Source organism: Musca vetustissima, unplaced genomic scaffold (genome assembly GCF_032173495.1).
Source record: "Musca vetustissima isolate MV318-11 ecotype Yass unplaced genomic scaffold, APGP_CSIRO_Mvet_v1 utg27952, whole genome shotgun sequence".
Lineage (NCBI taxonomy): Eukaryota > Metazoa > Arthropoda > Insecta > Diptera > Muscidae > Musca > Musca vetustissima.
Genome location: NW_026885490.1, coordinates 15,907 through 42,984, shown reverse-complemented (window position 1 = coordinate 42,984; position 27,078 = coordinate 15,907). Strand labels below are relative to the sequence as shown.

Sequence of the window (27,078 nt, the reverse complement as noted above, 5' to 3'; positions counted from 1 at the left end):
CAAAGTTCCAGGGTGTTGTCGGATGTATTGATGATACACACGTACATATCATGGACCCAAAAGAAGATGTTCGCCACTTTCTACCATTCATTTGGAATGCGTGTTGGTGGGCCATAGCAGTTAAGATCTTCTGAAATGGCCTTCCACACATCATCGATAGTGGCTATGGTTTGACCAAAAGTCCGCACGCTGCGTGCTACATTTGTGTGAGCTTTCATCCGGGCAATTGCCGAAAAATTCTATTTGAAGCAACTGAAGTTGACAACAGTTGCCATCCATAATTCAAATTTGGCAACTGGCAACACCACTAAACAATGGTTGCCATTCGTAATCGACCCATTAGTATACTAGTCGTAGGCTTTAATCCCCATACAAATAACGGTTTTTTTTACTACTAAGGAACCTCCTTTTTTTGATGTTTTGCGGTTCACTGTTCACTACACCACATTTCTGTTATCTCAAGGGGCGTATACATGTTGTCGATACTCATACGCTAAATAGGTAACTGCTCAAAAAACTTGCAGAACTTCGTACCTATTTTCACAATTAAAATTTTAATAGACGTCAGACGTTCCTACAGAAATTGATTATGAACAAATTGGTTTTGTCAGCATAAGTCTGTTTATATGCGCCATACGACTTTTAGAACTCGATCCGGTGCGAATGCATGCTATCAGTTCATATACGCCACATATTTTCAGAATATCGATCAGCCTCTTGTTCTCCTAAAGAAAATGTGTCATAGTAACAAATATATTGTTACCTACAAAAATATGAAAAACGTGATAATTACGTTAATCTTCATTTAAAGTGTTTTTTGTGTTCTTAATATTCTCCCTTTCATTCCCATAAGAAATTTCCCCCCCAAAAATATATTTGAATAAATGTTTGAATACAGCCTCCATTTAGCTGTTTAACGCATTTTTCAGTGACATTAACTGGAATTCTGTATTCTTAAGGGATAAAAACGGCCTGGTAAAAAAATCTATATCGCTAACATATAAAAGGTCCCACGTCATTTTCAATATGTTGAATGTTCTTACCGAATTTTCCAAGTGATCATTTCCCTGTCTGTAATTTAGCATGAATTTTTTCAGAAGATAGAAAGCCCCTAGGTATACAGTTTTCAAAATTGGTCCATGTTTTGGCACTGCATTTTTCGCAATGTTAATCTTCAATATGATATTTATAGATGACCTGAAGATCATTCGATATTTATAGAATAAGAAAACGTTAATATTTCATTTTTAAATATTTGCCGCCTGTGAAATAATAGAATCGTCAAAAATAATAAATGTGTGCCTTGGTGCGTATAACTATTGCCAACACGTATACGTCAAATACAACTGCCAAAGTTCACTTAGAAATATATACGCGAAAAACCCTATTTTTGGTAATTATTATATTATTTTCTTTAATATTCTGAAGATATTTTTATTGTTTTTTATTTTTATAAAAATTAAATGTATTTACCGCCATGCTCATTATACGGTTAGAGTATCTATTACATATCTACCGGAATATAGGTGTTATTTTTTTAAGTAGGCTAAAACATCCCAGTAGTTATTTGACCAAAACTCTTTTCTCATAGCCGTTAAATAAACGTAAGTAGTGAATCACATTATCATCCCATTTGGTTTACGTCTCCAGTACACCTCTGGATGATTGATCGTTCAAGGCACAATTTTCTCACAGGGAAATCTTTAATCTGATATTTATAGAGGACCTGAAAAATATTCGATATTTATAGAAGTGGAAAACTTAAACATCGTTCAAGGCACAATTTTCTCACAGGGAAATCTTTAATCTGATATTTATAGAGGACCTGAAAAATATTCGATATTTATAGAAGTGGAAAACTTAAATTTCCAAATATTTGCCGCCTGTAAAATAATAGAATCGTCGGAAATAATAATAATTGCGTATAACTATTGTCGGCACGTATACGCATGTAGGTCATAGTGACTTAGGTTAGATTTCTGAACGTAGAAGAATCTAGTTTTGCCATTGCTTCGTCATTATTGTTTTGTATAAAAATTAAAATAACGAATTCATTTTTTGAAAAATATTGTACTTATTATTTTCTTTTCACATTTTCAGGGTGATGGGACCTAAAAGGCGTTTATCTGTTGCTGAGCGACAGCAACGGTCAAATACAACGGCAGCAACAGCAGCGGCATCAACAACAGCAGCAGGAGCCAAGAAACAGCGTCCCGCCACTGGTAGTACTAGTCAATCGCCAGCTTCGCGTAAACCGCCGGCAAAGCCAGCAAATACTGCAGCCCCTGCCGCGACCGTGACATCTGGAACTCCTAGCAAAAAGGACGGCACAAAAACGACATCACCCGCTAAAAAGAATCCAAAAACGACGAGTAGTGGAAAATCCGATTTGGTTGAGTCGTCGTCACCATGCAAAGATTCCGCCAAAGTTGATGAACGTTCGAAAAGCAAGGAAAGACCTAAACCTGAAGAAGAGAAAAAGAGTACCACCAGAGCTTCTTCACGGGAGAACCTTAAGAAATCTGCCCAAGAGAATAATGAGGCAAAATTACACAAAGAAGAATTAAAAAAGGAAGCCGAAAAAGAGAAAGACGATTCACGCAAAGAAGAGCCACAAAGTTCCAATTCTAGTACCATTAGTTCAACGGAATTGCCGGGCAAGAATCAGGACAAAAAGGATGGCAAACACAAGGCCATTAGTAAAATGCTTAAGAATTTAGATATTAAAATAAGTGGCTTCGATAATCTCTTGCCGAAGGAACAAAATATCCAGGAACTGGGTATGAAATCTTCAATATCGGAAAATGTCAAAACTAAATCTCGGGCAGCAGCAGTCAAAGTAATTGCCACCTTGACCAATAATAAACCCTTGAAGAGGCCAAAGGTCAGCGAAGAGGACAAGAGGAAAGCACAAAATTCAAAGTCAAAGGCAGGCGGCAAAGAAGCACAGGGAGAGAAAAGTGGTGGTGTACACGCCGCCAAAGAGTTGGAGAAAAAAGACCAAGAGAAGCAAGAGAAAATTGAAAAGGATTCGGTGGGGGATAGTAAAAAGAAAAAGGCCAGAATGGATAGTCAACAAAAACAAAAGAAGTCAGTTGTGATCAACGAACAAAAGGAGGATAAAGATCAACCAATGGAAATGAAAGAGAAGGAAATAAAAGAGAAAATCCAGTCTCGGGATGCAACAGAAGAGAGTAAAGTTGATGAAAAGGAAGTAAAGGAACCTGAGGAAGTCAAGGAAAACAAGTTATCCGAAGAAGTAAAGGAAGACCTTAAAACTGAAAAGAATGTGAAAGAAAAGGTGGAAGATGAAGAAATGAAAAAGAAAGAGGAGTCTATAAACGATAAAAAGGAAGGAGAAAAACCAAGTGAAAATAAAGATGAATCTCAAGACGCAAAGTTGGAGAATCTCAAGAAACGAAAATCTCCCAAACATAAGAGTCCAGAAAAACAAGAACCTCTCAAGGAGGACCTAGAACAAATACTCGAAAAAGAAAAGGAAGAGAAGATAAAAGAAGAGGAGTTAAAGGGAGAAAAGCTAAGGGAAGGTAAGTCAAAAGAGGAAGATCTTAAAGAAGATACTACAACCGAAGAGAAGGTTAAAACTCCCAGTAAATCTCCCAAAAAGTCACCCGGTATCTCAAAGCCACCGGTGACGACCGGTGAGCAATCCGATCCTGCGAACAAAACAAAGTGCAATAAATTAGACGAATTATATGAAGAAAAAGATGAAATACTCAAAGTAACCATAGACTCAAATACTGAAGTGGTTCAAATGGAAATCGAAGAGATTGCCGTAGAGAAACAGACCCTTAAAAAGGACAACACATGTGGAGAGGCAGCAAAAGAGCAACCCAAAGAGGAGGTAGTGGAAGCTCCGCCACAGGATAGTATTTCAAAACCGGAGACATCTCCTAAAGAGGAAACCCAGCGCCCAAGTTCTGCCACTCTGCCGAAGCCTGTCAAACCTCTGCCTCCGAAGATGGGTAACTTGAAACAGAGATTACAGCCGAAATACAAAGTTAATCCGATTAAGCCGAAAATACCCAAAGCGGTTACGAAAAAATCACAACTCTCCAAAATAATGGCGGCCAAGGCAAAGACGGCCGATAAAGAAGCTAACGCCAAGGATGATGATATTTATGCCTTTAAGTCGGGATCAGAGGACGAAGAGAACATACGCATGGAACTGCCCACATTGAAAAATCTCTTGGAATTCTCAGAGGAAGAGAAAAAATCGGAGAAAAATGCTACACACAAAAAGGAGATTGGCAAATTTTCATCGCTCAAAGAAAAGGGTAAAATGGAAGAGGAGAAGGTGGAGGAGAAAATGGAAGATAAGGAAACGCACAAGGCTTTGGAAAATAAAGAAGAAGAAGATATTCCCAAAGAACCGGAACAAGTTCCAGAACAAATTGAAGAGATTAAGGAAGACCTAGAAACAAAGGAAAAGAGTGAAGAGGAGGAGGAGGAAGAAGAAGAAAGCAAGCAAAATATAAACAAAAGAAAACCTAAAAAGGAATTGGGAAAAAAGAAAACCATTGCCATGAACAAGAAACTCATGTCCGCCAAGGTCAAGAATCTCCAAAAACAAAAGAATTTAAAAACTGCCAGCCGGCCCAGAAAAACAAATCTCGCAAAGAAATCGGAAAAGTCCGCAAAGAATGCCAATTCAGACGAGGTGGCAGAGAGCAGTGATTCTGAGGATGATAAAAATTTAATTGTCTTTAGTCAAAAACGTCATCGCATGGCCTCGTTAAATGCCCTGGCCAAGGTCCAGTGTTTGTATGAAAATGAATCACGGACAGCCTATGAATTGGGTCTATCCAAGGCCACCTTAATGCCGCCAAAAATACGTACCCTCGATAACAGTGATGAGGAAAAGGACAAGGAGAAAAGAGAAAAGGAAGAAGTTATAAAGAAAGATAAAGAAAGCGAAAAAGAGAAGGACAAAGAAAAGGAAAAAGAAAAACCCAAGGAGCCTTCAACCAGTTCCACACAAAAACCCGAAGAGAAACCCAAAGCCACCAAGAAGGAGAAAAAACAAGAAGATCCTTCAAAAGTGGAGGAAACCCCCAAAACAGAAAAAGAACCTCCCGAACCTGCCATAGAAGAACCCGTGGGAGAATTGAAACGGGAACAACGCAACGATGCCGGTGGACGTGGCTTTGGTAAATATTGGGAATTTGATAGTGACAGTGAGCTGGATGAAATCGAACAGATGCGTATCAAAAAGAAAAAGTTACAAAAACGTTTGCAGGCAAAGAAAGAGAAAGAAATGGAAAAACAATTGAAAGCCAAGGGCAAGAACGAAACCGATCCGGAAGCCACGCCCATTAAAGTCAAACGTAAATATAATAAAATTAAGAAACCGCTCAAGAAAATGGTCAAACTAAGTACGGGTAGCTCTGCTGAGGAAGGTAATTCAGAATCCTCCGATAAGGAAGATGGAAGTCCAGAAAAAGAAAAATCCGCCAAACTCAAGCTACCCGAAGCTAAGAAGCCGCCCAAGAAACGAAAGAGAATTTTCAAAGAAGAACTGATTGGCGATTATAAAGGTATATTGGCCCGGAAGCGTATGGCCAGTTTAAATGCCAGTGCCATCGTGGCGGCCACCTATGAAGTGGAACGGCATTTGGATAGGAATTTGGGCCAGCTAAGTGGTTATGAGACCTATGAAGATGAACAAAAGACGCCAAGTAAGAAGTCTAAGGAAGCGAAGGGCAAGGAGGGCAAGACGGCTAAATTACCCAGTAATACAACTTCGGCTACAGTCACTACCGTAACATCACCTTGTAAAGCTAGTACTCCGGTTACCAGTACCACCACAACATCCTCAACGGAAGTGGCAAAGACAACAGTCACAGCCACATCCTCGAGTGCAGCATCACGGAACACTCCCATCTCAAAGGAGACAACAAACATTGCAATTGAAACTCCAGCAACCACCACAACGCCCTCGACTACCACTAACGCCGCAACAAGTCCATTGAAATCTTCTATTACCACAGAAACAAAATCTTCCACAACCACCACTCCTAATACTCCTACAAAATTGGAAAAACAACAACAACAACCGCAGCCACAGCAACCCACAAATATCTGTGAAGAAAGCAATGATTCCAAGTATTCCAAAGATACCAAAGAAACAAATACGGATACTACGACCACGACAACATCCAGTTCTTCGGGTAGTAGTACCACCACAAGCAGTACTAAGGAGGCCAAGGATTCAAGTCGTCCCACTTCATCAAGTGTGGTGATAGTCCAAGATACAGATGTTACCATTACCGGTGTCTATGTCAATTCAAGTTCTGGTGCCGGCCAAGAGGCCTATTGTAAAATGCAATATCGTGTTCAGTCCAGTGTTACCGAGGAACGTTTGCTACGGCCAGGTTCAACCGAACCACCACCAAAATCCTATACTCCATTGAGTGCTTTGTCTAGTATGCTGCCACCGGGGGCTGCTGGTAGTAGTGTTAGTGAAGGTAAGTGTCTTAACTCTTAGTTTTGATTGAATATTTTTATTATTTTCCTGTTGGGCGCCAGAAAGGTAAATAAAGAGTTGGTCGCCAATGAACTTACGCAATTATCCGTAAGGAATGGCAATAAAAATTCGAATACTGAATAATAATTGTCATAAGTAAAGACGTCATTGCATGATCTCTTTGAATACATTGGCCAAGGTCCAGGGTTTGTACGAAAATGAATTACGGACAGCCTACGAATTGGGTTTATCTAAGGCCGAAGATCCGAACCCTTTAGACACCTATAAATTCTTAGTTGACGCCACTGAAATAACCCGATATCTATTTAGATCGGATTTTGTTTATAATAACTTCAATACTCCGTTGGGCGCCAAAATATATTTCCAACTTTGAGACATTGTATTGATCCGATTCTTGCTAATATGTGAAATAGCGTTGATTTAAAAATGTTTACACCGCAAAATTTAATGGTTGAGTTATTGTGTGGGACACTGGAAAATCATACAATAATTAATCCCTAGAATTTATATGAAAGAAACCCTAAGTTGGGCTCACTGAAACAATACGATATTTTAGGTTAGCATATTTCGAACAACTTTGGTCCTTCGTTGGGTGCTACAGGAAGAAAAATAACTGCTCTCCAATAGGAAGGAAAATACCTGCAGCTCTTCCACAGGAAGAAAAATACTTGCAGATGTTCTAGAGGAAGAAGCTCTTCCACAGGAAGAAGATTGTAGCTCTTCCACAGAATGAGAAATACTTGCAGCTCTCCTATAGGAATATTCTTCTTCCCCAGCTTTCCTATAGTTTGATAGAATTTTTGATCTGAAATGATCTTGTTTTAACCCTACGGCCAATAACCAAAAAAGTATACGTAGATCAATAACCGTGGTACATTTGTACCCATCCAAAGATAGCTCTGTAACTCATTAAAAAATTGGACTATCGTGAGGTTTTTTGTTTTAAATTAGTCTATATGGGTCTGATCTAGATGTAGGAACTCAAAATTATATATACATTAAAATAGTATATATTTAAATCCATGCTTAAATGATAATCTATCTAAAACAATCATAATAAATTCGTTATAGCTTTCGAATGGGTTAAGCTTTTTCTTTATTTTTTTATTGGGATCTTATTTAGGTGTTCCTCAACCCCTCTGCAAATTTTTGTGGCCCTAGGCAAAATGGGGCCATCAGGGCGACTCGTGGAAATCAGAAACTACCTTCCTCACGATAGTCCAATTTTTTAATGAGTTACAGAGCTATCTTTGGATGGGTACAAATGTACCACGGTTATTGATCTAATCTGTTGGACGCCAGAAAATGTAGTATGTTCGGCCTTTCTTAAATCGTCTCCTATCCATTTCGGTTTAAAATCTAATTTTCGAAACCGTTGGGCGCCACTGGAATGATCCGATATTTATTTGGATTTGGAAAATTATAATAGATTCTCTTGTCAGGAAATATGTAAATATTATTACAAGCTCAATGTTGGGCGCCACTGGACGGATTCGATATCCGATTTGGTCTAAAATTTTACTATTAATCTTCTTGTTGGGTGCTAATAAACGTAAAAGGTTGTTCCGTAAGTTCGTTTCAATTGGATGAGAAAAATTTAATCTTGGGTGCTACTATCTGTCGGAAATCGGAAATCGGAAATCTTATGTTCGAATAACTTTGTTGTTATTTTTTAACTACCCTATTGGGCGCCACTGGAAGAAAAATCGTTCAAAACTATTCATTGTGTCGTAAGTATTGAGAATTGTTACGCACACTTCGGCGCTATTATATTTATATTAGAAAACGATTGGGTCTTCAAATTGTTTAAGTCTCCTTAGATCAACTTCCTTTTTTATCTAAAATCTTACATTCTATATTTCGTTGGTCGCCAATGAACGTAATTGATCCATTTAGTCTAAAATACTTTTGTCGCATAGAATTAAGCTGACATTTCAAGCTCTGAATGGAGAATTTTTACCAACATTTAGATCTGATAGTCCAATTAGAGTTGCTGGATATTTTGGATTTGATGTTGTATCCATTGGGCGCCAGAAAATCGCTCGAATAACTTAATCTGATTTTTTTTTGTCGAATAGCTGTTTCACATAGACCTCATTTACTGATGTTGAGCGCCAAATAAACTTAAATTAATTGCTTTGCTGGGAAACTCCAAACTCCGCTGATTGTGTATTGTACATGACTGGATCATTTTGGCCTTGATGTTTAATCCATTGGGCGCCAGGAAATCACTTGAATAACTTAATCCGAAATTGTGTGTCGAAATCCAATTGTCGAATTGCTATTTCACATAGACCTTCTCAATTACTGATGCTGAGCGTCAAATAAAGTTAGATTGATTACTTTGCCGAGGACCACCACGTTGGGCGCCACTGTTCCGTTGAGTAATTATTTATTGATATGATTGTATCATTTTGACGATTAACTTCTGATATTGAGAGAGTTTGATGTTTCTAGGAGTTTAAAAATAACCAAAATTCGAACCAAATTATCCCGAAAAAAAACTTTGACTTATGGCGACTTTGCGATGTAGAATTAACCTCCTTTGTACTATAGTCACTACTTAATGAAAATTTGATTTATCGAAGTTAGGCTGCATTTTAAAAGTCGCAAAGGGCGATACAAATTGACTGTCTGGCGCCCACTTTTTAGTATTTTTTGCTAGAAAGTGTAATTACCAAATCAAGTTATTATCTTTAAATGTGAAATTGTGTTATTTACTTCTGATTCTGACAGTGATTTTTAATTTTTAATTCCCTTTTGAATGCCAAAAATGGTTCCGTAGCTTCAGGGAGAATAAAAATCTGATTTGGCGCCCAACAGAATTCCAAACTATTAAACAGCTTCCAAATCGAAATGAAATTACAACATTTAAATGTTTTCCAATTATAAATTAGTCGAATCCAATTAATTCAGTGGCTTCTAATACAGAGCCCCTCAAATTACAAGAACCCATTGGCGCCCAACAAGGGGTTTCTATGACCATAAGGTTATTTGATATATATTTAGACACCCGGCTTTGATTTCATTAACGAAATTTCATTATTAACGAACATAAAGTATTAACTTTAACTATCCACTTTCTTACCTGTCTATCCTTCTCCCAGCCCCTCGTCCTTTTCTCTACCTCCTCTCCCAATTTTATGGGCCTAAGGAAGTTTCCATTCCCTAAAATATCTCTTACGCATAGATATCGCAAAAAAAATTAATGGCGCCAACGTTTTATTATGAAAAGATTTTGTTAAAATAGCACAATAATATAATTTTCCTAAATTTCCCAATCACCTCATTCTTCTTCCTCAAGGTACTCCCATCGTTTCACCGCCACCCACAACTGCAACATCACAAACCACTTCGGCTTCCTCGTTATCGGAAACACTCAATGCCGCCGCCGGTCTTTACAATCCTGCCGACTTGGGCATACACACTGAACCCTTGGAACATCATGGACCACCACCACCTTCCTATGCAGCGGCAGCAGCTGCTGCGGCGGCTGCCTATCATGCCCATCATATGTCACCACATGGTGCTGCCGGGGTACATCATCAGCATCAATATGCTCATGTACATGCCCATCATCAATATCAACAGGCTGGTGCGGAGCATCATGGTATGCCACCACCTCCGCATCATTATGCTGCAGGACCGCCGCCTCCGCCTCCATCACATTATGGCCCACCACCACCGGGTCATTGTGATCCGGGTTCGCCACCACCCACATATAGGGCAAGTAGTGGATATCCGAGTAGTGCAACAGGTATTGCACCGGCAGCAGCACCACCACCTTCGGTTCAGCCTCCGTTATCGGCTGGTTTGGGTGGTAGTGCATTCTGTTCGACAAATATACATCATCAACAGCAGCAGCAGCAACAACAGTCACAGCAGCAGCAACATCAACAAGCACAACATCAGGCACAAACTGCAGCAGCAGCAGCACAACATCAACAAGGATCTCAGAGCACAACAAATGAAACAAGTGGTAAGTACAGACAATAACACAACAACAACATGCTTAAATATTTATGAATCATGTTTCACTTAGTTAGACCATGGCCAGTTTCATCCTTTAAAAGGATAATGTATGTTAATGATAAGGTATACGATTTCATTCTTAGGAACGGATTTTGCTTTCTTCAATTAAAATAATCTGTGTTTGCATCCTTCGTTTCTTCCTCTACATTCAGATATTCTGCAGTGTCCAGCAGACTAGTTTCTTAATCACGTATGCCTTCCTCCACCTCCTGGATTGTCTCGTTTTACATCCCGAATCCTTCTTCGAAATAAAATAAATAATTCATTATCAGTTAATTGATGTATTACCTCTCATTGTCACTTGAGACTCCTTATGTTCTGTTTGGAATAATCTACAAAGTAAATGCATTTTAATCATTCTTATCGATGTCCTGCATAATTGATTTCATATTAACACTGTTGATTCCTTGAGGAAGTTGTAAGATTTTAATTTGGACTGATAAATCAACTTTATGAAAGAAGGGTGAAATGCACGAAAAGGCTGCTAGGGTATTTTTTCTAAGGCATATCTCAAAGGTTCTCCAGGGAATAAAAAAGAAGTCAATGGGTGCCAAGTCAGGCTTATACAGCGGATTAAAAATGTGATGGTTTGAGCCTAAGTTCGTTTTTTTAATTTTTCCGGACGACATTAGGCAAACAAATTGTGGTACACCACTCAGAATATGACAGCTTTGTTCCCCTCGTAGAGCCACTCATTTGATTGCGCTTTTGTTTCGGGGTCATGGGTGTTTAAAAAAAACATAGGCTCAAGAAGGCTTCAACCTCACATGAAAATATCTTTTCTGAAGCGGTTCGACATTTTTTCGGTTCGCTCCACTAAATGACTTCAGTTTCATATGCTCTTTTAGTTCACGATGGAATGACGGGAACTAGGAGAGTGGTGGTAAAAACGAAGAGGGAAGAAAAAAGGAAAATGATTGGAACAAACGCAGTATATGAACAAAAGAACAGGAACTAGTACCGGTTGTCCCTTTTGCGATATAGTTCCTTTGAACTAGTTCGATTCGGAATGATCCAATGCTAGTGCTTTTTTTCTATTCAAAAAATACCTTAAAGGGCCTTTTGTTCGTGGTAGACCTCAAGCGTCTTCTATTCATAGAAGATCTCTAATCTGTGAATACCACAAAGGGGGAGATCAAAGAATTTCCAACTATCCACGGAGGACCTGAAATAATTTTCTAAAAGACCTCTAAGTGTCTCAAATCCTTAGAGAAGCTCGAAGGGGGTTCCAATCGTTGGCGACCTCCTTGAAGACAAAATTGTTTGTTTATCTATCCATTTAGGACCTCAAAGGGTTTTCTATTCATAGAAGGCCTCAATAGTTGTCAAATCCTTAGAAGACTGGTAGAAGGCCCCCTTTATCGATACATAGCAGACTGCAAGCGTCTTCTACTCATAAAATATTTCAAAGGGTCTTCTAATTTGAGAATACCTCAAAGGGAATACCATAGAAGATCTAGATCCTTCTTTACACGCCTGGTTTGGGTAGTCTTATATACCATATGATGGTTGTGATGATTGTCCCTGAAGCACCCGAGCAGGTACTCCTACGAAAGCATATAGCTATGCTGACGTAAGGGAAGGATCTTCGTCTCCTCATGAAGATGGCCCACTGGTGTCATTAGGAGGCACCCTGTCGCAGTCCTCAGCGCGGCGTTCTGACAGGTGTGAATACGTCTCCTATAGGTATCACTAGTATTCGCAGATCACACTGGAACCGCATAGCTAGCCACAGACCGACTTATCGCTTTGTAAGAGATCAACAATATTTCCTTATCTGCGTCCCAAGTGTAGCCGGCAAGCTTACTCGAGGACCTTGTTCTTAATTTCAACTTATCGCAGAACATGCTGTCAAATGTGATCCCCGAGTATTTTTGCTTAGTTGGTGGTCGCAATTGTAATGCCCCTCGACCTGCACATTCAATGGCATTCTCATCCCGGAGATATCACTCAGCCCTAAGGAACTTCCTGCTTCACTCAACGGGGTTTGGACTTCTTATTCCGGAACTCCACGTACGACTGGCGTCCACACATTTAATTGACTATACAATGTTTCAAACTCGGCCGGAGAGGAAGTGCTCTCGATGTCCTCAAATAGTGTGGCATGATTGACGGTATCAAAAGTTTTTGATAGGTCAAGCGCTACCAACACTGTTCTATCGCACAGCCGGTTCTGGTTAAGTCCTTGACTTATATTTGTGGAGATGGCGTGCAACGATATAGTTGTACTGTGTTGCTTACGGAATCCATGTTGAGATTAGCAACAGGATAGCTTTCTCTAATGCTGGGGACGAGTAATGCCTCAAGGGCCTTCGCTACTGGCGACAAAAGTGAAATCGGCCTGTAAGATCATATTCACATTTGCTGGCATCCTTGCCTGGCTTCAGTAGCGGGACCACCCTGCCCATTATCCAGGCTTCAGGAACGACGTGGGTGGTATCGGCAAATTGAAGACGTTGTTCAAGTACTCGACTCCTGGCTCGTCCAGCTGCTTCAGCATATACATGGATATTCAGTTAGGGTACAACGCTTTGGATGACTTCGCGTTACGGATGACACATGTAACATCATCCATCGTCAACTGTGGTGGTATCTCCTCGGCGGGAAGAGATCTTATACCACGTAGTACTCTTCGCTTCGCGCTCTCGCTCTCGGGATGCTCGAAAAATTGTCGGTTAATATAACACGCACATCTCTTCGGATCAGTCACAGTTTCTTCGTCAAATGTGACTTAACCCTTGCCAACAGTTGTTTTACAACGATACTGATATTGCAACTCTCCAGGTGCTCCAACCATTTATTCCTCTTATGCTCCACGACTAATCTGCTGACCCTCCAACGTAAGTTCCTTGACCCTGCAGAAATTATTTTATCTTAGGAGAGCCTGCATAGAACCCAAGAAGGTCTCTTAGAATATATTCTATTGTCGACTTTTTAAGAGAGTTTCTATCCGTAGAAGATCCCATATGAAAGCTTTACAGAAGGTCTTAAAACCTTCTATATACATAGAAGAACCTCGCATGGTGTTTTATCAAAGAGGATCTGTTAGGGAGGTCTTATTGTAGAAGTTCTAGTTTTGTTTAGACTTCTGGCTGTAGAGAGATCTGTCTTATATCCAGTAGAGATACCGTTAATAGGAATCTAAGGACTTTTAATCCATAGAAGATCCCAAAGGATATTCTATATATATATACAATTTTTACATAGGGGACAACACTATGTCTTCGAGGGTATCTCAATGATATTATTTCCGCAAAGAAGTTAATATAATTTTCGAATTCTATTTAAAAAATTTTTATTAATCTCTCCATTTAAACCTTTCCAATTAAAATCCATTTTTCATTTTAATAAATCCATTTTTATAACAACTTTAACCAGCCACACAAGTAAAGAAAATATTTGAAATACTTTCACGGACAAAGGAACAGCCTTTTGGCAAAGTTTTTGTTGCTGTTTCTTCTACTAAATGCCACAATGAATGAATCTTCGGCGTTTAGTCTTTGACCCCCGCACACACCCACAATCAGCAATAATGGAGAAAAGTTTTCATTGAAATAACCCAAAGATCTTTTACAAAATAAAAAAAGAATTTTTTGATATGTTCGTGTGAAGAAGAGTGTGTGGGCGGGTGCAAGTGTGCGTGTATGTGTGTTTTCATAAAGTATTGAAATAATAAAAAGTTTCTTCATTTCATTGTTTGAATTCAATAATTCTCTGCCGGATATTCTTCTCCCATCCCCTGAAGAAAAAAAATTAACTTTAGTTTTAAGATGCCAGTTAAGACACTTACCCATACACATGTATCAGTAGCTGTGTGTGTTTGTCTGTTTCTTTATTCTTTGTCTTCTCTCTTGTGGTTCTCTCGGGGGAGATTAGTTTTGAAAAACTAAAATTGCCATCATTAAATGAAGTATAAGGGTTCAAGTCACAGTCAATTATAAGGACTCTCTGTCTTTAAAGAACTGAAAAGTAAATACGAAAGAAAAACTTTGAACTTTTGATTATCGAATAATTCAATAGAAGTTTTCTTGGGGGAGGGCGGTCAGGGACTTGGTATATATATATGTTGACCAAGAAACCATAACTTTGAATTATTGCAATTATTGGCTGTCAGGATAATGAACATTTTAATAAATTAGTTTAAAATTATTTAAGAAAATAATTGTTTTAATAACACTGTAGAAACTGTCAAAGGCTCCATATGTTAAGTTTCGGAGTTATTTGTAATTTTAGGTTCTTAATGTATACGCCCAGAACTTTAATTTCCATACAGATTTTTTACACTTTGCGGACCATGATTTCGATTTTGTTTGCTACATATCAAAGTGTATATACCCCATTAGCCATAAGGCTGAGGGTATAAAAGAAAAAAGGGACATTTGCTTTTGCTCGTCTTCGAAGACCACACAGTCGGGTCATATGCATAGCGCAATGATTCATCATTCTTTTATACAATTTGCCATAATGTGGTATTTATATCAAAAAACCTCGAAATATTCACAGCAGATCCCATATATTCTATGTTGATTAATGCATGTCCGTCCGGTGTTGTTGTTTTATACTGCTGTTTAGCAGAACCAAATGCTTCTAACTCCAGTTTCAAGAAAGCGTTCTGCTTCTAGCGTGTCATGTGGACCATTCACACGCCGAGCAGATATTGTCCACCGTGCCATAAATTCGAGCCCAATATGAATTGAAGTACCATATGATGGTTTGGATGTCTCAATAACACCCGAGCAGATATTACATCAACAACATCTTGTTGTCGGATCTCTTCAGGGGGATCTCTTCGTGTAAGTGGTCTATTGGAATCATGAGGAGATATCCTGTTGCAGTTTCTATTGTGTTGCCCTAATTTTGGCGGACCACACTAAAACCACATAGTCTACCTCAGATCGATCTATTGCTGAGTATGTTGTTAACAATGTTTCATGCCGACAGCACTAGCGACTTGAGAACTTTGTTCCTGGTCCTGACATTATCGCAAATAGAATGTGACCTCTAGAACCTTGGGGTAATTGGTGGTCGGAATTGTGGATCCATCGATCTGCACATTTAATAGTAGACGCATCTCCTCTTTCCATGTGGCAAACAGTGTGGCTGTTGATGGTGGCGGATATTTCCTTATTTCTCGACCGGAAAAGTAAGCAATATCTGCGAGATAGTTTTTTGCACCTCTATATGTCATAGTTAACACATATAATTTACGATCCAACGTTTCAAACTTGGTTTGAGGGTTGTTCGTTCGACGTCCAAACGGTTTCAAATCCAGCGCCAGCATAACTGTTCTACTACAAGGCTTGCTCTGGTTGAGTCCTTCCGTAATATGTGTGGAAATGGCGTTTAAAGCTGTAGTTGTCTGTACCGCTTCCGAAATCCATTAACGATTTGGCTACAAAATTGAGTTCGGCCTATATGATTCATCTTTGATGGGATCCTTGTCTGGTTTCAGTAGCGGAACCACCTTGTCCATTTTTTCAGGCATCGGGAACTATTAGGGTGCCTCACGAAAAATTAAGGACTTTTGTTAACTACTTTACGCCTGCTTCAACATCACCATAGAGATTCCACAAGGATCAGGCGCCATGGATGATTTTGCGCTTCTGATAGCACGTGCAACATCCTCCAACGTAAATTGTAGTGGTTCCTCCTCCACTTGAATAGATCGTATGCGGCGCAATACACTTCTCTTCAGCCTGTCACTTTCGTTTAAAATCTTCGAATCTACGACCTCAACGTCGATAAATAAGACAGTCGTCCGATCACCATACCTTCCTGGATTCGAGAGCGACTTAAGCGTTGCGCACAATTTATTCACTCCGGTACTGATGTTGCTGCACTTCAGATGGTCTAGCCACTTGTCCGCTTGTGTTCGCCGACTAACCTGTTCAGTTACATTGTCATCATGAATCTCATCACACACATTTATTATCTTAATCTGGCTATACGACACGTAGTGCTGCGCGAAATGCCGTAATTCATGATGGGTAGTTATTTACTTAGCTGGCTTAGTAGGCGAGTAACATGTGTTGTTTGGTATACAGAGTGCCATTTCTGTTCACTTCTGCCTCTCGTATGACCTTTTCCAGCAGGATGTTAGGTCACGCGACACACTGTCACCTTGTCTGAATCCTCGTTCGGTATTGAAGGGCTCCAATAGGTCCTTTCCTACTTTTACTGCGAACCTTGTGCCACTTAAAGTTATGCTGCATAGCCGTATTAATTCTGCAGGAATGCCGAACGCAGACATGGCTTTAAATACTTCTGAATGGATAGGGATAGGATATGGCTTTATAGTCGACGAATAGGTGGAATGTGTCGATGTGTTTGTCGCGAGTCTTTTCCAGGATTTGGCGCAGAGTGAAAATGTGGATTTGCCACGTCTGATTGGATTCAGTCGTTCACACAGCACACTGGATAGCACTTTATATGCGATGGAGAGGATACTAATTCCTCTATAGTTGGCACATTTAGTCTTGTCTCCTTTTTGTGCACGGAACACAGGATGCTGAGGTTCCAATAATTGGACATGCATTCCTCTAGCCAAATTGTATTAATCAGCAGGTACATGCTCCTGACTAGCATCTTGAATAGTTCGGCTGGTAACCTATCGCCTCCTGCTGCTTTATTACTCTTTAGCCGATTGATTGCTATTCTGACCTCTTCTTGGCTAGATGGTATACCCTCTATTCCGTCATCTCTTATCGGTCTGGGGTACCTTCTTCACCGCCACTATTTGATACCAGAAGCTTTTTCAAATGCTTCTTCTATATCCTCAATACACTGTATCTGTCACCAGGTTTCCATCTTCATCTCTATAGTAAGATGAGCCTGCAGTAAAGCCTTCGGGTTGTTGTTTTACTCGTTGTTAAAATTTCCGAACTTCATTCTGACTTCTGTACATCTTGATTTGCTTGCGTTCACTTTTTTCTTCTTCTTTCTTCTCTCTCTTTCTTCTTTCTCTCGATAATTCTCCATCGCTTTACGTGTTGTTACATTAAGACGAGTGCGAATCTTGGCTGCTACTAGGTAGTTGTCCGAATCGATATTCGCTTCTCGGATCGATCGAACGTCTAAAACACTGTCAATTACAACATGATCAATTTGATTTCCCATTGCTTGATCAGGAGAAATCCAGGTGACCTCAAAATGCTTCTGCAGCTTCTAAATACCATGTTTTTGCTGTCTTTCAATCACATTTCCTGTAAATCAATAATATAGGTTTTGTACTTCTTGAGTACATCCGTACAATATCGATCCCCGTTTTGGTATAGCCCCATATAACCGTACTCCAACTATTCGGTATTTTTGAGAATTTAAAACATTTTTGCTCGCGTCTTTTTCGAGAAGAACGGGTTTAATATTTCAGAAGCACTCTAGTCGTAACATGATGCTAACACAATGAATATTTTAATATTTTTAAGCCCTTTTTAAGCATATCCGCCAGAGACCTCCTATAGATAGAAAACTTTCCAAAGGCCTTTTACTGATGAGAGACCTACCAACGATTTTTTCATATATAAAAGACATATATATGGCAAATCAAAGTTGCCCTTTTTTATAATTAATGGAAACCCACTTATATTTTAAACTTATTTCTCCCCCATATTTCATCGCACCATCAATTCTTCCTATTTGACTTTTGTTTCTGAAAAAAAAAACCAAAACTTTTTGATTTTTATTTAAAATATTTTTCCCATAAACATTAAAAGTTTTGTCAACACCCCAAGTTTTGCTCTTTCGATGGGTTTCTTTGGTTTTTAATCCGGAACAGATTTGCAGCTCAGTGAAAAAATGGTAGCTAAACAAATTTTTATTATTTTATTATATAAAAAACTCTTTTTTTCTTCTATATAACACAGCAACAACAACAACAAATATGTCAGAGGTCTTTTGCTTGAATTTAGTTGTTTGGTTTGATTGCAAAAAAAAAGCACATCACATGTGGACTTTGTTGTTTAACCGCACAAAAATTTTGCTAAAAATAAAAGTTTCCGGGGTTTCCCCCCACCACCTCACCTACCATAACTTGGGAATCATGATGATGAATCATGTTTCTGGTAGAGAGTACAACAACAAACAGAATCAGACCAGTGTCTAAAACAAACAATATGGCACGTGTTGAGTCAGCCAGAAAGAGAGAGAGAGGGGTGAGAAAATAGTAAAACATTTGCTTAAAGCCGGAAAAAGGATATGCCAGTCAGGAAGGAAGGAAGGTGTGGTTAGAAAGGAAAACGTTGCTAGTTTTTTTTTTTAGGAAAGAGGGGGCGTCGATGCCAGCACTCACGTTTGTTATGTGTGTTAGGATGGTTGGTAGGAGTTGTGTGTTTAGCAGGTTTATTGAATCCTGTAGGGTAGTAGGATGTATGGGAGGATGGCGTTGTGAAAAAGTTTTTTTTATTTTTATTTTGACTTTGTTAAGGTGTTGTGTTTGTTTAACTTTCAAAAACAGCATAAGTTTATGACTAGTTTAACAATTCTAAAGTAACTCAAGTAAACAATAACAAAACTATAAGCACTGTATGTGAAGGCATGATGGAGGAGTATTTATTAACTTTTCCCTGCCATTTGTAAAACACACACTGTTTATAGTGTCATCTTCCGAATATTCTAATCTTTATTAAACCGAAAAAGATCCCCGGATTTTTTTTATAAATTGTTCAAAGAAAATCTCTGGAGAGTTGACCCTCCAAATCTTTCATGGGTCTTTTTTGATAGAACCTTCCAAAGGTTTTGCAAAAGTAGACAACTTTACAGATTGGTTGTTTCTTTTAGATATCAGAGATATAGAGATGACCCTTTAGAGATTTATAAATGTAATATCCTTCGGAATTATTCTACAAATGGAAGACGTTCCGGAGATATTCTATATATTGAAGACCTTCTATTCAGAATAAATTACAGACACCTTTTTTTGGGTAAAATACCTTTCACAGTAGAAAGCTCTATGGAGGTCTTTCATGAATAGTAGACCTATCTTTCTTTTATAGATGAGGGTTTATATACTATTTAGAGGATTTCTTTGAATGGATACCCTTCCCTAGAGATGGTATTTGCCGGGTAAATACCCGAGGGGTGGGTAAATACCCATTTGCGGGTATTTATTTGGGTATTTACTATATTGAATCGGTAATACAACATCTTACACCCTTTTTCCGGGTTTCTGTTATCAAATTTAGAATGGATAGTTTACGATACTTTAACGACGTGGGTAAATACCCGATTTTTTACCAAAAAAATGGGTATAAACTCATTAACTGCCGAACCACTTGACATAGGCGGCCAAAATTTGGGTATAAACTCATTAACTGCCGAACCACTTGACACAAGCAGCCAAAATTTTGCATATATGTTTTTTATGTCAAAGCAAATATAGAAATCTAAAATGGTCCCTGTGTTCAAGTTTTGATATAGCCCCAATATAACCGTATCTCCCGATTTAAGGTATTTTTTGACTATTAGACACATTTTACAACCAAACTGGCTGTAATTTGGCACAGAGTGTTCTTTTTGGGTACCCCATGGCCATGCAAAAATTTATGATTGTAGGTCCACGTTTACTGGTAGCCCTATTCAAAGTTACCTCTATTTTGAGTATTTACCCAAAAATTGGGTATAAACTCATTAACTGCCGAACCACTTGACATAGGCGGTCAAAATTTTGCATACATGTTTTTAATGTCAAAGCAAATATAGAAATACAAAATCTTGGGTCCAAGTTTTGATATAGCCCCCATATAACCGTATCCCCCGATTTAAGGTATTTTTTTTGTCTATTAGACACATTTTACAACAAAATGGGCTGAATTTTGGCACAGAGTGTTATTTTTGGGTACTCAATGTCCCTGTATGTAGGTCCACGTTTACTGGTAGCCCCCATACAAAGGTACCCCTATTTTGAGTATTTACCCAAAAATTGGGTATAAACTCATCAACTGCCGAACCACTTGACATAGGTGGCCAATATTTGGCTCAGATGGTTTTTATATCAAAACAAGTAATGGTATTGGAAAAGGTGTTCCTTGGTCCAAGGCATATAACCGTACCTCCCGATTTTAGGCAATGAAATACCAAATTATAGAATTTCAGGACGGAAAACTTCTAGGAACTAAAACGTACCTTTGCATTAAAGTCATGTAAAAACACCTATATTGAACAATTTCTAGGTAGAATCCTATAATTGATTGTAAAATTACAGCATTAACATTTAAAAAATCCCGAAAATGGAACGGCCCATTTTTATACCCTTCACCACACTGTGGTACAGGGTATTATATCTTTGTGCATATGTTTGTAACAAGCAAAAGGAAACGAGATAGACATATGGTTCCTTTTGAGAATATGCATAGAATCACTTTCGGAGTCGATTTGTGCATGTTCGTCTGTCCGTCCATCTGTCTGTAGATGTTAAATTGTAAACAAAGTACAGGTCGCATTTATGATCCGAATTGGATGAAATTTGGCACAGCTCACTTCTTTTGCCCAAGGATGAACACTATTGAAATTAAAGAAAATCGGTTCAGATTTGGATATAGCTCCCATATATATTTTCGTCCGATTTAATGTAAATGGTGAACCGAAGTCCCTATATATCTTTCGATTTGCACGAAATTTGGCATAGCGCACTAAATTGAGTCCATAATGATGTGTGTCAAGTTTCGTGAAAATCGGTACAGATTTATATATAGCTCCCATATATATTTTCGTCCGATTTAATGTAAATTGTGAACCAAAGTTCCTATATATCTTTCGATTTGCACGAAATTTGGCGTAGCGTACTAAATTGTGTTCATAATGATGTGTGTTAAGTTTTGTAAAAATCGGTACAGATTTATATATAGCTCCCATATATTTTCGTCCGTAAATGGACCCAGTCCGACTTTACAACTTTCCTTACTGGTTTATATGGGAGCTTTGTCAAAGCATGTAACTACATCAAAAATCGTTGGCAAATATGTTTTTACCCATAATGCAATATTTTTTTTAACATTCAACCCGAAATGCCAAATTCGTTTGGAAAATTGGGCTAACATTTTCAAAACAGCGAAAATGGGCGGAGATCTTTATATGGGGACTATGTCAAAATATAGAACTATATATCGAAATTGTTCTTCACCATTCAAGAAGTTTTTTCACCATTCAGGAACCTGGAATGCCATCGATTGAAAAATGCGGCTAACATCTTCAAAAACGGGTCATGTATTTTTATTTGGAGGCTTTGTAAAAATATGAACCTCTGCAAAAATGTTTTTCTTGTTAATCTTTTAAAACCCTAAAACTAGGTCAGGACCTTCATACGGGGCCTATTTCTAAACATGCTAGTACGAAGGGAAAATATGGCTAAAACCTTTAATACACCGAAAATGGGTCGGTACCATTATATGAGAACAAAACCGTCCTAAATGAGAATATAGATGCATTGTGTGGTCTACGAAAAAAAAAAGTTTGAAGTGTAGTTCCGCCTTCTATTGGAGGGAGGTAGAATATTTTTTTGTCTATAGGTATAAGAAAATCCCACTTAGGCAATTTATAAATTAAAAACACTATAGAGGCTTTCTTCAGGCATCAAAATTCCAGAGAGGCCTTATGAATAAGATTCTCTATAGAAATCTTCTATAGATAGAAGGTTCTCCAGGATATTCTATGGATAAAAAGTGCTTGAAGAACACACTCCAAAAGTTTTCTGTAGATGAAATTACTCATTCTGCCACCTTAAGTATTCTGTATATAAAATAGAATACCTACCACGGATCTTTTACAGGTACAAACGATTAAGTAAGAGAGTAGTCTTGCAACTGGCTTCTTTTTATAGAAATACCTTCAAACGTCTTCTTCTACTTTAATGTCCTTCGGAGATCTTCTATGGATAGCAGACTGTACAGGTATTATGTAGCGAAGACCCTTCGAAAGTATTGCCGTTATGAAGTATAAATTAACTTCTGGAGGTTCGCAATTTAGTTGACGGTCACGTGTACTGAGACATCTGGAGTAGAAACTCTACAGGGATCTTCCTTATATACTGAAAAAAATATCCTTCTGGGGTCCCGTTGTACTCTTTAAAATACCAATTCCTTCAAAGGTTGTTTTTAGATAAAATACCTTTTACATATCTTCTGTGGATATCAGAATGTCTAGAGGTTATCTATAATTAAACGATTTTAAAGAGGTATTATATGGTGAAAACCCTCCGGAAATATTGCAATTTTAGAGTATAGACGGATGACCCCCAGCTATTTATTAACAGACCAGTCGTGAAAACTTACCAGAAGACCTTTGAAAATATAAGGCCTACGGGGATTTTTCTTACATAGAATAACCTAATTTTTCATAGCAAATCCTTTAGTTGTCTTCTACTTCTATTTACCCTCCGAATGTATTGCAATTAAAGGGTATATAGATATCCCACAAGTGGTTCGCTTTATATAAAGGTCAGGTACCCATCGGAAGGCTTCTGTGGTTAGAAGACCTATTGGGATTTTCCGCACACAGAATAACCTCCAGGGGCCTATTTACCATAGAATATCAATTTAATGTCTCCTAGATCTATCTTTTGATATAATTCCCTTCAGGTAACTTCTATAAATATCAGATCTCTGGGGGTCGCTGTTGTCTGTTGGTGGTGTCTAGTGTTGCCAATTTAGCACTTTTAGTGCTAGATTTAGCACTTTTTAAACACGTTTAGCACCAAAAAAATTGATCTAGCACCTAGCATCTTTTTTAGCATTTTGTATTTTTTTTGGATATTTTCAAAACTTTCCGTCTATTTGGTTTTATACTAAAAAATTTTCCGTTTTTCGATTCCACATAGACCTATTGAGTCATATGGTGACTCAATAGGTCTATTATTAGATTGGACGTACTTTAAAACTTTAAAAGTATGCAAATAGGACGGAAATTTTAAATGCAGTATCAAATGTAGAAATTGTCCACATAAATATTTTCTACCCTAACAGAGGCCATAGAATACGGCTAAACCCCTCAAAATACCGAAAATAGGTCGGTACTTTAAACCAGCCTCCGAAGCATACGCGCAATGTGATATTACAATCAATTAAAAAACGTCCATGACTGCTTTCTGGAGGCTACCCCGAAACACGGCCAAATTTTGATAATTATTGGCATGGAGATTTCCAGCCTAATGAGAATCCTATTTTAACGAAGCTGTGTACAATCTATTATCTTCACCAAGCCTAGGTCAAGTAGGAAGATGGAACACATTGGTCCACTCCTTCTGGAACCTCACCCATAAGGGGTCCAAATTTTCAATATTTATAAATCCATTATCAGGCGAACGGAATGTCCGATATGAACCAAACAATGCACAACCCATTATTTTTACGAAGTCTAGATTATTTCCAAAGCTGGGACCCATTGGTCCACTACTTCTGGTACCGCCCCCACGAATGGTCAAAATATTCAATTTTTATAAATGCAATATCAGGCGAATTATTATTGCATTGAAATATTATCAATACCAACCCTATATCAATTCCGAAGATTGGACCCAGTAGTTTATAAAATTTTATCAACATTAAATCCGAAACCTCTTTGATAAAAACATATTTCTTATATAAAGCCAATAATATAATCTGTGTGTAATTCCGAAGACCTCCGCAAACCACAGGTTGGGGGTATATATCTGTCGGCAACACCGACTGACACTTTTTTACTAGTTTCCAATGAAAATCCAAAATGTCAAATTATAACTAAATCGGTTGGGGACACATATATCCCATTTTCAATACCATCCTAGGAATGTTTGCAATGTGCAGAATTTCAAAGATCTGTCGTCAATGTTGCGTGTTATATATACATGGCTATATCGACATATAATTTTATTCTGATTATGAATAAATAGGATATCAGGTGAATATTTACAGGTCTTGCAAGCAAATTTTAAGATTTCATTATTAGCTATAAGCGAAATTCCTTCTATAAATTTTTAGCTCTTTTATTTGGCACTTTTTTAAATTTTTTAGCACTTTATAGCATTTTTTTAAACAAAATCTAGCATTTTTTAATGGCAAAGTTTTGGCAACACTGGTGGTGTCGAACCGTCTGCTTAGACGTGTTTGGCTAGGGCCCTTGATTGCTCGTTGTTCGGGTGCTTGTGGATGGGTCACTGTCCTGTGTGGATGGGTTGTGTGGACTGTTGGGAGGTTTTGTTGTTTGGTGTGTGTGTTGTGCGGAATGCCCGTGAGGATATTCTGGTGTTCCGGTGGTGTCTTTGGGTTTACTAGTCCCGGATCGTGGATCGAAACTTGTAGGGTCCCTCCGTATTGCCATTATAGAGTATTGACAGATGACTCATTGCTATATATAGAAGATCGTCCACAGGTACTCATCAGAGAATTTCTGTTGATAGAATCCCTACAGAAATCTTCCGTAGCCAGAATCATCCCCAGAAGCTTACTTCGCATAGAATATCCTTTTGCTGTCTTCTACATGTATCTCTTCCACTAATATATCCTTCAGACATCTTCTATGTATAGCAGACTCTCCAGCGGTTATCTATAATTAGAAGACTTTACACAGCTATTATATAATGAGGAACCTCTGGAGATATTGAAAGTATTCATAGGTGGTCCTCCAGAGGTTCGCAATATATTAAGAAGACCAGCCACAAGAACTCATTTGAAGTCTTTTGAAGATATAAGCCCTACAAAAAACTTCCGAACACAATTTGACCTCGATAGTCCAATTTTTCACCGAAAATACTTCATCTGCCTTCTATTCCTAATAGAAGATCCTTCTGATATTTTCCACTATAAAATATCCTTGAGAGGTATTTCATGCAGGGGATGGATAGAAGCCCCTCCATGAAAGTCCTTCAACAGGTTATCGGTATGCATAATAACCAGATGTCTTCTATTTAAGAATCCGTAGATAAAAAGTTTGCAAAGGGTGGTCTGAAGAACGCCTCACACAGACAATTTATAGAAATAAGAACATCCAGAACATTTTAAATACAAATTCAGGATGGAGTTTTTGATAAGATATTCTATTTATGGGGAATACATTCTATCTATAGAAGACCTGTGGAAGGAATTTTATCAGTATAGGAGCGTTTCTATGCAGATAAGACCTTTTGCAATGGAAGAGAACCTCTGGAAGGTATTTTATTGACAGATCTCTAGGCTCTATGTCTGACCTCGAATGTCCATTTTTTCACAGAAAATACTTCATCTGCCTTCTACTCCTAATAGAAGATCCTTCTGATATTTTCTACTATAGAATATTACTTTAAATGTATTTCATTGAGAGGATGGATAGAAGCCCCTCCATGAAAGGCCTTCAACAGGTTTTCGGTATGCATAATAACCAGATGTCTTCTATATAAGAACATCTTCCGCACATAAAAAGTTTGCAAAGGGTGGCCTGAAGAACACTTTACACACACAATCTATAGATATAATAAAATCCAGAAGATTTTAAATTCATAGAAATTCTAGATGGAGTTTTTGATAAGATATTCTATTTATGTGGAATCCATTCTATCTACAGAAGACCTGTGGAAGGAATTTTGTCAGTATAGGAGCAGAGAAGACATTTTGCGAACCCCTGGAAGGTAGTTTTTTTACAAGAGATCTCAGGTTGTTGTAGCAGCGCTAGTGTTTATATACACTGCCCGTGTTTTACTCGTCCAATGAGTCGATTCTGTTCGTTGACCCTATTTTCGTGATAATGTTAATGTCTTTGGAAGATCGTTTTATGGGTACTCGTGTTTATTCTATTGACAGATCTCCTGTTAGTAACTAATCTGAAGGCTTTATGTCTGAAAATGTGTCGAAGACTTCTGCATTGGATGACTTCTTGTTGATGTGTTCAATCTTCATCCTTTAATACCAACAAAAATGCCAAAGCTAAAATAGCACCATATAACCGATCACACACATACATATCAGTTAATACGTACTCTGACACATGTAAACACTAATGACTTTACTGGAAAAAAACCGTTCACGGTTTCAGCAAGTCCGAAAAACTAGAACTCATTCATCATACTTTCTGGTACCCCTTATCGTCCCCTTTAACATCCTCAAAACATATCCCGGAATACCCTCACACACACACTAAATTTTACTATTGGCTAGCATAAGTTTTAATGAGTTTTTTTCTTCCTCCCTCTCTCTATGGTACTTCAGTTCTTCTTCTGCTGCTGCTTTTTCTTAACTGTGATAATTTTTCTTATTGAAAAATGTTGTTCTTCTTGGACGTGTGTGTGTGTGCGCGTGTTTTGAAGTAAGTGTTTAAGTGTTACTTCTTGTAAAATGTTTATAGTTGGTTACACAGTCGCTGGCAAATACTCAGAAGAAGAAGAAGAAGAAGCTGCAGCACCATCACCAGCAGTAGAAAAACAACTTGTAAAAATCAACATTAAAACTTGTTAATGTTGGAATTCAATGTACACATACAATCATAGAGACACACACGCACACTCGGATATATACGACCATGCTCTAACAAAGTTGAAAGTGCAACATCAATCCTTTCTTCCGTCTGTCCGTCCGTTTGGTTGTTCCAACCAACAAACTTCT

At 38.2% G+C, this 27,078-nt stretch overlaps 1 protein-coding gene across 1 annotated transcript; it reads left to right on the top strand.

Annotated features, from left to right (window-relative positions):
- Positions 1-2,100: 2,100 nt before the first annotated feature.
- On the top strand, positions 2,101-26,931 carry LOC133332759 (microtubule-associated protein futsch-like; the record flags this gene model as incomplete). The annotated part of the gene is made up of 5 exons (XM_061541135.1): positions 2,101-4,477; positions 4,520-5,860; positions 6,083-6,494; positions 9,813-10,328; positions 26,822-26,931. Coding segments are annotated over 5 exons (4,756 nt in total), but the record flags the coding sequence as incomplete, so codon positions are not given.
- Between the last annotated feature and the right edge of the window lie 147 nt (positions 26,932-27,078).